Here is an 11,740-nt window from a genome sequence, read left to right as displayed (position 1 = left end):
GCGAAACACATTCAACAGTTCATGGGATTAATCAATTATTTTAGAGAATTTGTACCGATGATCTCTACTGTTGCTGAGCCTTTGACTAGATTGAGCCATGCAAAGAACGTAGAAGAGCTGTGGTCTGATGAGCAAACTAAGAGCTTTAATGCCTTGAAAGCCATCTTACACTCAAATATGCTTTTGCATTAACCTGATTTCACCAAAGAATTCTTTGTTGCCTCTGATGCTTCTCAGTATGGTATATCCGCTGTATTATTTCAGAGAGATGATAAGGGTAGAGACAAATATATTAGTTTTGTGTCCAATGCTCTATCACCCTCACAACGCAGATGGAGTGCTACTCGTCGTGAGTTATATGGTGTTCTGATGGCTTTTCGTCGCTTCCATCAATATATTTGGGGACGCAGATTTACATTGCACACAGATCACAAAGCATTGATTTATATGCATACTCAACGAGATTGCAACAATATGATGTTGAATTGGTACGAAGAAATTCTGACTTATGACTTTGACGCTGTGCATATTCCTGGTATCCTTCTTAAACTGCCAGATTTGTTAAGTCGTTTGTATTCCCCTCTCGATAATTTCGATGGTAATCACAAACTGGTGGAGGGTAGCACTGACAGTCAAAAACGAAATGAACAAGCTGCCAGAATAAAACGAGTGACTATTCGTAGGAAGAAATATAGCAGAGACAAAAACCTGCATGTTCTTACCACACAACTTGTTGAGCAGACTAAGAAATCATTAGATTACTTCACACCGCCTGAGACTGAAAGAGAAAAGCTCTTGCGTGATGTGCACACTTTTGGACACTTTGGCAGTCATGCTATTGTTCGTGAACTGCACTCTCAAGGACTTCATTGGACAAATATGTATCAAGAAGCCAAGGAATTAGTAAGCTCATGTACTGAGTGCCAGAAGCATAACATTTCTAAAAGAGGTTACCATCCTTTGACAAGCATTGTTGCATTGCGACCATTTGATCATGTATCTGTTGACTCGTTAGGTCCTCTACCTGTCACTGGAACTGGAAATACTGAAATCTTGGTCTTGACTGACATCTGTTCGAAATACATCGTCGTCAGAGCGCTCAAGAATCAACAATCAGATACCATTGCCAATACACTTATGCAGATCTTTGGAGACTATGGATTTCCTCGTATTCTACAATCCGACAATGGCAGAGCATACCATAACTTGTTACTTGAAACTATTTCAAAAAAGCTCGGCATTGATCGAAGGTACTCCACTCCCTACCATCCTAGAGGAAATGGAAGTGCTGAATCCAGTGTAAAAATTGTTGAAAACACACTGAGAAAGATGTGTCAATCGAATAGTAAAGACTGGGATTATTACTTACCAGTAGTCCAGCTTTCTATCAACAACGCTATCAAGAATAAGACGTTGAGTTCACCCTTCTCATTGATGTTCGCACGCAAAGTCGGCTTACCTAAAAACTATGAAGAAAAGAACAAATATCCACTTCCTAGAGATATGATGACGCGCGATGATCTTGAGCAGCGCATTGATCACATGGAGAAGATTGTCTTTCCCGCTATCTTTGAAAGAACTCAAAAGATAAATGAGGAGCACACAAAGAGGTTTGATACGAAGAATATGCTTGTCGATATTGAACCCGGAACATATGTTATGGTAAGACTGCAAAAGAGACCGAGTAAACTGTCTCCATTATATGAAGGCCCCTATACTGTTGTAAGAAGAAACAAAGGTGGCTCATATGAATTAAAAGACGAGCAAAATGAATTATTGCATCGCAACTACGCACCTTCGGAGTTGAAAATCGTGACAATCGATGAATCAGCTATTGAAGACGAATACTTTGTAGTAGAAGATATTCGTGATCACAGAGGTCCACCAGGTAACAGACAGTTCTTTGTTAAATGGGCTGGATTCGGAGAGAAGGCCAACACTTGGGAACCTGCCTCCAGTTTCACTGACCCAACCATTATTGATCGTTACTGGACTAAAATTGAAAAGATCAAACAACTAGAGCAAGAAAGAACAAATGCCAAAATTAAGGACATATCTGCATCTATAAAAAATAATAAGAGTGTAAATAAGAAGACAGAAATAAGCAAGAGGGCTCTTCCTACCAGACAAAGTAGAGAAGAAGCATCTGTTGTAACAAGAGCTAGTAAAAGACTAAGAAAATAACTTGTGAAATGATAAGAGAAGAAAGATAAAATTTCCTTACGATTAGAAAACATATCACGCTAGACTCTGTACACAATTGCATTACATATGTTACAGTCAACTTGTAAATGCTGACATAAATGATAATTATGCGCATGAATTGATATGTTCACCTTTTAAAGAGCCGACTACAACTATCAAAGATAGATTGACTCTGGTGGAGGGTAATGTTGTGAACATATAGAATCTATATGCATATGATGATCTGACACTAAATAAGTCTTCATTTACATACTAAAATATATCATAATCAATTTACATCAGAAATAGACATAAAAGAACCTCTTGTACTAAATAAGACAATGTATCTTTTAATAGATCAAGACTTATAACCGAAATCCATAATTTACATTATTTAATTAACTTAAAGTAGTCTATGATAATAGAGACTCAGTCATTTGCATGAACTCTACTACTACTTACTCCGACATCTCTTCATATATAAATACCTAGAGAATGAAGAGCTAGAGATAGATACATATTTATTTTTGGATAATAAACCTATACAAGTTCTAATCGACTTCTTTGTTTTTATCTTCTCTCTTACATCACAACACGTAGAAGTACCTTCAAATCAGACCAGTCTTGAGGAAGATGTTCTGTTTCACACATCTTCAACTGAGAAAACCAGAGTTGGGCATCTCCCCTCAATAAAGACAAGGCGTACAACAACTGGTCTTGACCATGGGTCACCTTAACCAGCTGAAAATACAAGTCCATTGAGTTGATCCAACTATCGACCACCAGGGCATTTCTCTCGCCCTTGAACACTTCCGGCTCACGGACCTTGGGAGCCATACCTACTGCATATAGACCTGCAGCATTACCCATCTGAGTATCTGTATTCATCTTGAAAACCAGAGAAAAACCAGACGAAAAAAAACCAGAAAAAACCAATAGAAATAACCTAGATAAGACCTCTAGAAATAACCTACAATATAGACCTTGTAGAAAAAAAAACCCCTAGTATGACCTAGTAAAGAACCTTGCGATATCCTTTAACTTGCTTAAATAATTACGTCTGATGCTACCAGTTGTCGTCTTGATATTATAACAACTAATAGTATTTAAGTAATACTAATTAAGAGTAAAGAGATAGTTAATTAATTTCTTTATTGAATAACGATGATCTTATATTTATACTTTTCTACCAAGTACTATGGATAATTCTATAAAGAAAATAAGAAAGTTGTGGAAGGTTCCGGAACCATGGTTACTAATCTCTGATTAGTAATCAAGTGACTTGCTGTCTAGAACCTTCTAGCATTTTACTTTCCAGAACCTTCTTGTACCTTCGAGATGTCACGTGACCGCCTTGGTTTTGGAGTTGGCTTGAATCTTCTTCTCGTTACGACAGTTTTAAGAAGTTAAATGTTCCTCCTGTCTGACTCAAAAATACCAAGAAAGTGGTGACGCAAGCGGCTATTCCGATCCGGGTTTGTTTGTGTCCGTGCCGTTTCTATACTCTGGGTGTACGTAGTAAAGTGGTGAAGCACCCTCTGAGTAATGGCTGTTCTTGTTCTGGGTGTTGTAGCAGATGTTGGTGATGATTCTGGTGCGTTCGTGGTGAACATGTGGATCTAAGGACCAACAAGAATACTAACAAGCAAAACAATAAGCCATCTCTCATTTCATACAGGTTATGTATTTTCTCAACAGTGTTAATTCCCATTATTTTCTTATACTCTTTCTTATGTAAGCAAATCAAGACCTTTATTATCTTTACTTCCTTTTTTACCCGTTATCTGTCTGTACCTATCTATGTTCTTATCGTTGTATCTTAATACATTATATTTCTACTATCTAATTCCGTTGAATTGTATAAAAGCTGAATAAGCAAAACCTAATAAAATTATCGAACTTTTCTGAAAAGGATATTTTTGAAGGAGATTACCTGAAAATCTGGTGCTATTACATTCGAAGTAGGTTCTTTACAGTCTTTCCTTGGTGCTCGTGTGTAATAAGTGATTAATCGGCTATCTTACTTCTAGAATATCTGCTTCAATTCTTCTATAAACTCACATATCATCACTGTCAGTTTTGTCGTACCCAAACTTTGGTTCAAGCCCAATGTTAAGAAAGCGGCCAGAAGACACCAGCAGGTGCTCGAAGGTTCTGGAAATTATTAGTCAGATGTTTATCTGATTATCATTACCATATCTGGCATTTCCCTTATATGGCTACGACTTCAAATACTAGAAGCTTCCACTTGAGTCACAACTCAGACATTATAGATAGTATAAATATAAGTTGCATTCAATGAAATAAACATCATCTTTCAACACAAATACTAAGTATTAGTTACACTCTATAGTAAGTTTAGCTCTACAACTTATTATACGTATCTCCGGTTATACTTTACAAGTTTTATTGGCTTTGCTACTTATTGGATCTATCTACAAAGACGACAGTTTGACGTATGTTTATTTTGGTTGTGTCGCTTTTGGGTACTCTATTTTTCTGATTTTCTCAAGAGACTGCTATTCAAGATAAGTAATGGTGTATATGTTCTGTTGGTTGGTTTTGCTGGCTGTCGTTTGGTATTTGTTTGGTCGATATCCCTTAAGAATTGGTCGAGTTACAGTTGTTACAAGTTTAGTCCAATGGTAGTTCAAGATCTTCGGGCGAATCAGATTGCTTGTTGTGTTGGTGAGTTTTCGAAGAGTTTGGCGCAGGGTGTCTGTAGCAATGCTGGATGAATTTGTTTTTCCGCTCTATTGTGTTCTTTATTCATTTCATATTTTCTTTATACTCAATGGGTTATGCCATACAATTGTACTGTATGTGTTAGTTCCATTTCGTATTCTTTGTTTGACACTTATTTTTGTTTTGTTTTGATAGTCAATTGACTTTCTACTTTTTATATTTTCTTTATATTATTATTATTATTATTATTATTATTTCATTTCGTTTGGTATTTTCCTGTCTTTGATGTTAGCTATTTTGGTTTCTGTACTCAGTAGCGGACTTGTCAAGAATGGTACAAGATCAAGAAATTCCATTCGAATTATTGTTGAAATCACTAGGTGCATTGGTACTATTGGTGTTGTTGAAATTGTCTTATTTAAATCTCATTTGTAAAAAGGTTAAAAAGGAAGTGATTTACTTCAAATAAATTAAAATCGAATCTTTTCTTTCTGTTATCTTTTTATAACAACTTTATTTTTTTACTATCTTCAAATTCTGTCTTTGAAGCTTACTAGTACCTAAATCTTAAATCTATTCTTATTCCTCTTTGTTGTAATTGATATTCTTTACAGTCTTCTATCTCCCTTTGTCTTATTTGGTTCTACATATATTTCTAGTCAAAGGTAAACATACAGGAGGGATAAAGCGTTGTCAGGGTTTGTCGTCTTAATGTTGAAATAATTAATAGTATTCTTACAATAAAAATTAATTGTAAAGCGATAATTGATTTCCTTTATTTCATTGTATGTTATGTTTATATCTATACATTTTGTAAGGTACAATAGAAATGTCTAAGTAGAAAATAAGAAAGCTGTAGAAGGTTCAGGAACTATGATTACTAATCTCGGTGTAATGGCTGGAAATTCCGCCATTGATCAATAAGGAACTACCTAGAAAATACTAGAGTGGCGTAGCAACTCATTAGTAGCTGATATTCACTCGAACTTGCTAGAAATACTGCGGTTTACTATCTTTTAGAAAAGTATAAATAGGGTCGAGTTTAGTCATTTAGAAAATAGTTTTTTTGGAAAAAAAAATAAGAAAATAATAAAGTATATTTCACACTCCTAAATTAAATAAGCCTCAAATATTACACTCGGATTAGTAATCATGTGACTTTCTATGAGGAACCTTCTAGAGCCTTACCTTCTAGAACCTTCTTAGACATTCGAGATGTCATGTAACCTTCTTGGCTTTGGGTTCGGCTTGAACCTTCTTTTCGTTACGACAGGGTTGTGAAGTTAACAATTGAGTGTCCAAGTTTGACTTCAAAATATTTTTGGGTAACGTTGCAATTACTTTGATTGGTTCGTTGCTTGAAAACAATTTCTACTGCCAAGATATAAGCACTCAAGATCGCTCTGAAGCAACTCATACTATCTCTAAAAATGGAAGGCAACCTGAACACCAAAGAAGTTTCACAAATGTTTACATTTAAGCGAAAAAGATCACCTCACAATCGCAAATCTTCTCAAATCAATCATTTTCATCAATTCAATTTTTATCGAATGATACTCTAGAATAACAAAAATCATACGAAAAAGAGATACTGAAAACATATAAATATCGATATATTTCTTTTTAAAAATAAAAAAGAATAATCTTGGATCATCATCATCTTATAATGTTATAATAAAAAAAGACAGGTTATTTCTCTGACTACTTAATTGAAGAAGAAATCTGGAAAATCTTGGGAAGATTGAATCTGTCTGTCTGTCAATTGAAGTATACAAGAGAAAGGAAAGAAACAAATAAGCAAGAAGAAAGCTACTACACAATATTGTTAATTGGAGTCTGTCCTTGGTAAAACTCCTGTCTTAGTAACTGGTTGCTCTGGGAAAGAACACACTTGGTAGTTATCTGAAGAAGGATGCTTTTGGGAACATTTATTAACATTATCATGTACCTTAGTTATTTTTATCTTATATTCTATTTGTTTTGTTGTCAATTGTATTTTGAATTATTTGTACTGGATTTGTAAGTAAAAATCCATTGATGAGATCATGACCGTTTACATTCTGTAAATAAGCTTTTTTCTGTTGATCCGCGTTTAATTTAATAACACCAAAACTACTATAAAGAACACCCTCAACTTAGACTGAATACTCAACATTATACCGTGACATGGGTATGTGTAATTTAATCACTAATAAAATGGTTAAATCAATAAGTCGATTAGAACCAAAGACGGCCAAAAGAAGTTCTACTTTATCAAAGGTTATATTTTGTATTGTATTCATACTGTTTGTATGATAATTGATGATCCCTGATTTGGAACTAAGGGTGTATACACTATTTAAACGGCTGAATGGATTAAGGTACACAAGAACTGGGTACATGATCAGGGCACAGACCTCGTCTACCATTGTGATGTTTTGATAATAGAGTTATATAATAAGATGATATAGAGACAAAGGTAGATACTTTGAGACTGTTCTATACAATTTTATTGTTTTTTTTCTTGATTATAAATTATTCTAGCATATTTATACATGAAGAGATGTCGGAGTAAGTAGTAGTAGAGTTCATGCAAATGTCTAAGTCTCTATTATCATAGACTACTTTAAGTTAATTAAATAATGTAAATTATGGATTTCGGTTATACGTCTTGATCTATTAAAAGATACATTGTCTTACTCAGTACAAGAGGTTCTTTTATGTCTATTTCTGATGTAAATTGATTATGATATATTTTTAGTATGTAATTGAAGACTTATTTAATGTCAGATCATCACACGTATAATAGGTTGTAGAGTTTAGCTTACTATAGAGTGTAACTAATACTTAATACTTGTGTTGAAAGACAATGTTTATTGAATTGAATGCAACTTATATCTATACTATTTAGAATGTCTGAGTTGTGACTCAAGTGAAAGCTTCTAGCATTTGAAGTCGTAGCCAGATATGGTAACGATAATCAGATAAAAATCTGACTACTAATTTCCAGAACCTTCGAGCACCTACTGGTGTCTTCTGGCAGCTTTCTTCACATCGGATTTAGACTTAACTTTGGGTGCGACAGGTGAGACATGGCATGGAAAATAAAAAATTACATCATCTGGTTTTCTCGGACCACACGTGACTATTGGCTCCTCTGCGACTCGGACAATACCTCTTGTGCCGGATCTTCTCTGGTGTGTACTTAAGAAGGAGGTCTTATGCATTTTGTTCCTGCAATACTATAACAATAGCTTTTTGACCCGTTTTATTTTATTTTATATAATTTGACCTTGCTTTTGATGTTTGGAAACTGAATTGAATAAAGAGAAATTGAAGAACAAATCAAATAGAACAAGAATCGACAATTATATTCAATATCATAAACAGTCCTAAATCTCACACAACCACATCACACTAAGGCACTGCAAACGTATTATTGGAGGTCTCACCGAGACATATATTATAATTATCTGTTACTTATAATAACTGTCTAAAAACATCATATTTGCCTTGCCAACAAAAGTATAAGTCATCAGAAAAACAAAAAAAAACCTAGCAACAATTCGTCAACACAAGAAAAGAAACAACAAAGAGATTTTACCTGGTAAACTACAACAAAGCAGTACTATCAAAATAGAAAACAACAAAATGACACAACAGAGTGATGTATTCCTAAGATTTCTCCCACCTTTGGAGATATTCGAAGGAGCAGATGATTCAAGTAAAGCAGAAGAATGGATTAGATTAGTGAAAAGATTGAAGGAATTAGCCTCAATGAACGACAATGTAATTTTGGCTATCGCTTCCTCCAGTATGAAGAGCAAAGCAAGGACATGATGGTCAACAGTAGATGAAGAAATCAAAACTTGGAAGGAATTTGAAGACAAACTCACTGCGAAACTCATGAAGAACCGAGTGACTGAAGCTTGGGAAATGATCAAAACTATAAAACAAGGAGAGCATCAAGATTGTGCTGAAGTTGTCGACATTTTGAACCCATTGTTTAAAACGGTAAAACTCACAAATAATGATTTTAAAGTTTCCTTCTTCATAGCCTCAGTCAAACCAAACATAGCATATGAGTTAGCACGAGAAAAATCAGGACTCAAAACATATCAAAAAGTTACAGATAAAGCCATCGAAATCGAAAAGCTACAGAAAAAGTACAAACAAGGTAATTCACAGTCATCAGTAGTCCAAGAAAAAGAAAGTTCAATTTGATGTTGAACGTATCGACGTTCATCACGAGAACCAGAACACCAAAACAAACAATAATAGTCATAATGAATCAGACATTAGTGAGAGAAGAATATCAGCCGACTCGTTATCAGAACTCATTAATGCAGTGAACAAGCTCAATATTAATCTGGTGCAACATGGAAATAGAAATTATCAGCCTCACTGACTGAGTCTAGTCCCTGAGAAGAGACCACTTGTGCGTTGGAACTGCAACCAACCTAGTCATCCCAGTCGATTGTGTCCAGTTTCCCATGAACAGGGTAACCAAAACAATAATACATATCCTAACTCCAATTCTAATACTCGTGCAGACGGTATGGGAAAAGGGAGCGGGCATCAGTAAATTCAATGGATTACACTGATGCCCAAACGAGTACTCACAATTTTCATCCCCAAAACATAGTACAACACCCTCAGATCAACAACTCACAAGTAAATGCCGTAGAAGTGGTCAGCTCGTCTGTGACACCCAGACAAATCTACATCAGTCAACAACAAAACAACCCACCACAGAAAGAAGTAGATATCAATGCAGTAAAAACAAAAATCCAATCTGAAGAAACAACCTCATCACTAAAAAGAACTGGACAAGTACCTACAATGACATCAAGCACAATGGTACTGCCACCCTTATCAAATATACCAGTTAATGTACCACAAACGCAGCCTTACCGAAATCAGTATGTCACATTACCACCAGTACTTAAAGCACGGCAACCCCAATCAATGATGGGCCAATTTGATAGTGGAATGATGCCCATACGTAAGATAACAAAGAAAAATAAGGGTAAAAAGAAAAAAAGTCCACCTAGAAAATTAGAAGTGGAAGTACCTGTTGAAAAGACATGGGACAAATTGAGAAACACGCGTATATTTATTCCTTTAGCAGAATATCTAGCTACCAATAGAAAAGCAGCCCAAGTTGTAAAACTAGGAATAGCACATTTATACAGAAGAAAGAAGAAGAAGCAACCTGACGCAACAGAACCCATGATTATCAGTACCCTCAGAACGAACAAACTACTAGATGAACAAGCATACAAAAATCAACTCATTAATAACATACATATCACAGATGAAGATAGTGATTATGACACCGACTATGATAGTGCAGACGAAGAAAATAGCAGTAATAATAGCGATTTCTACGACTCTGACGAAGATAGTGACAGTCATGTTGATTATCCTTTTAATGCAGACGAAATGAGATACGCACAGCCATGTCGAGTATTAATTGTGATAAACAACCAACCTGTTGAAGCAATTCTGGATTCAGGTGCTGCTGTTTCAGTACTTAGTGCCAAACTAGCAAATAGATTGGGAATTACTCCAGACACAAGTGACTCTATACCGCTCAGTGGATTTGCTAGTCATAGCAGAGCCGTCAATTGTAAAGTAGCAACAGATGTTGAAGTCAGAATTGGTGGCAAGTTACGTCGGGAGCATTTTTGCATTGATGAATCTGAAAAAGAGAAGAACACTTGCTTACTAGGAAGACCATGGATCCGTCAACATGATATCAGACTGATCAACAGAGGAACAATGGCTGTAGTACTTACCAAAGGTGGATGTTGTGATGTAAGAGAGAAGATAAAAACAAAGAAGTCGATTAGAACTTGTATAGGTTTATTATCCAAAAATAAATATGTATCTATCTCTAGCTCTTCATTCTCTAGGTATTTATATATGAAGAGATGTCGGAGTAAGTAGTAGTAGAGTTCATGCAAATGACTGAGTCTCTATTATCATAGACTACTTTAAGTTAATTAAATAATGTAAATTATGGACTTCGGTTATACGTCTTGATCTATTAAAAGATACATTGTCTTATTCAGTACAAGAGGTTCTTTTATGTCTATTTCTGATGTAAATTGATTATGATATATTTTTAGTATGTAATTGAAGACTTATTTAATGTCAGATCATCATATGCATATAGATTCTATATGTTCACAACAGTGGACATGACAACATAGAAGTCCAGTGCTTGATAGATAATGAACATATTGGTAACAAAAATGAAGCACATGAAAATATACAAATATACTCCGTACAATTGTACAACACAAACATACAGACAAAAATAGATACAGGAAATAGGAGATTAGCTGATTTTACTACTTACCAAGAAGATGTGGTATCACAACCAGAATTCTTGAAAGAAGTGTTGCCAGAAGATAATCAAGAGTTATCAAAAGAAACAGCTGAACTGGTTAAAAGGTACAAAGATTGTTTTGTTGAATTCAATGGATTAGGAGTAGTAGAAAAAGTATATCATGAAATAAAAACAACCACAGAAGTACCAGTGAGATCAAAACCGTACCGTTTGACCTTGGATGAAGAAGAAAGCCTAAGAGAGGAGCTAGACAATTTACTCAAGCTAAATATTATTAAACCAAGCAAGAGAGAAAAGTATTGCGCTCCTATATTTTTTGTTCCAAAGAAAAATGGGAAGTTCAGAATTGTAGTGAACTATACTCAGCTCAACAAGATAACAGAAAAGCAATCATATCCTATACCACACATAGAGGAAGTACTTGATTCGTTAGGTGGAGCTACAATCTTCTCCACCTTAGACACCGCACAGGGATTCTGGCAAATTCAGATGCATCCAGATAGTGTTGAAAAAACAGGTTTTGTATCAAAGTTT

General features: G+C 35.1%; 3 protein-coding genes across 3 annotated transcripts; 2 read left to right on the top strand and 1 right to left on the bottom strand.

Moving 5' to 3' along the window:
- Positions 1-3,631: 3,631 nt before the first annotated feature.
- Positions 3,632-3,986, bottom strand: B0P05DRAFT_563576 (uncharacterized protein). Its single transcript, XM_051580733.1, has one exon. It carries the CDS (start codon positions 3,893-3,895, stop codon positions 3,683-3,685), a length of 213 nt encoding a protein of 70 aa, XP_051429797.1. The 5' UTR covers positions 3,896-3,986; the 3' UTR covers positions 3,632-3,682.
- Positions 3,987-8,499: 4,513 nt separating this feature from the next.
- B0P05DRAFT_629267 (uncharacterized protein) lies at positions 8,500-9,367 on the top strand (the record flags this gene model as incomplete). The annotated part of the gene is made up of 2 exons (XM_051583484.1): positions 8,500-8,662; positions 8,699-9,367. The coding sequence occupies 2 exons, from the start codon at positions 8,500-8,502 to the stop codon at positions 9,070-9,072; spliced, it is 537 nt and encodes a 178-aa protein (XP_051429796.1). The 3' UTR covers positions 9,073-9,367.
- Positions 9,368-9,681: 314 nt separating this feature from the next.
- B0P05DRAFT_322096 (uncharacterized protein) lies at positions 9,682-10,877 on the top strand. Its single transcript, XM_051573531.1, has 4 exons — positions 9,682-9,853; positions 9,999-10,603; positions 10,650-10,792; positions 10,842-10,877. The coding sequence occupies exons 2-3, from the start codon at positions 10,081-10,083 to the stop codon at positions 10,670-10,672; spliced, it is 546 nt and encodes a 181-aa protein (XP_051429795.1). The 5' UTR covers positions 9,682-9,853; positions 9,999-10,080; the 3' UTR covers positions 10,673-10,792; positions 10,842-10,877.
- Positions 10,878-11,740: the final 863 nt, after the last annotated feature.

This window comes from Gilbertella persicaria (genome assembly GCF_025201335.1).
Source record: "Gilbertella persicaria strain CBS 190.32 chromosome Unknown B0P05scaffold_69, whole genome shotgun sequence".
NCBI lineage: Eukaryota > Fungi > Mucoromycota > Mucoromycetes > Mucorales > Choanephoraceae > Gilbertella > Gilbertella persicaria.
This window is presented reverse-complemented; position numbering and strand designations above follow the sequence as displayed.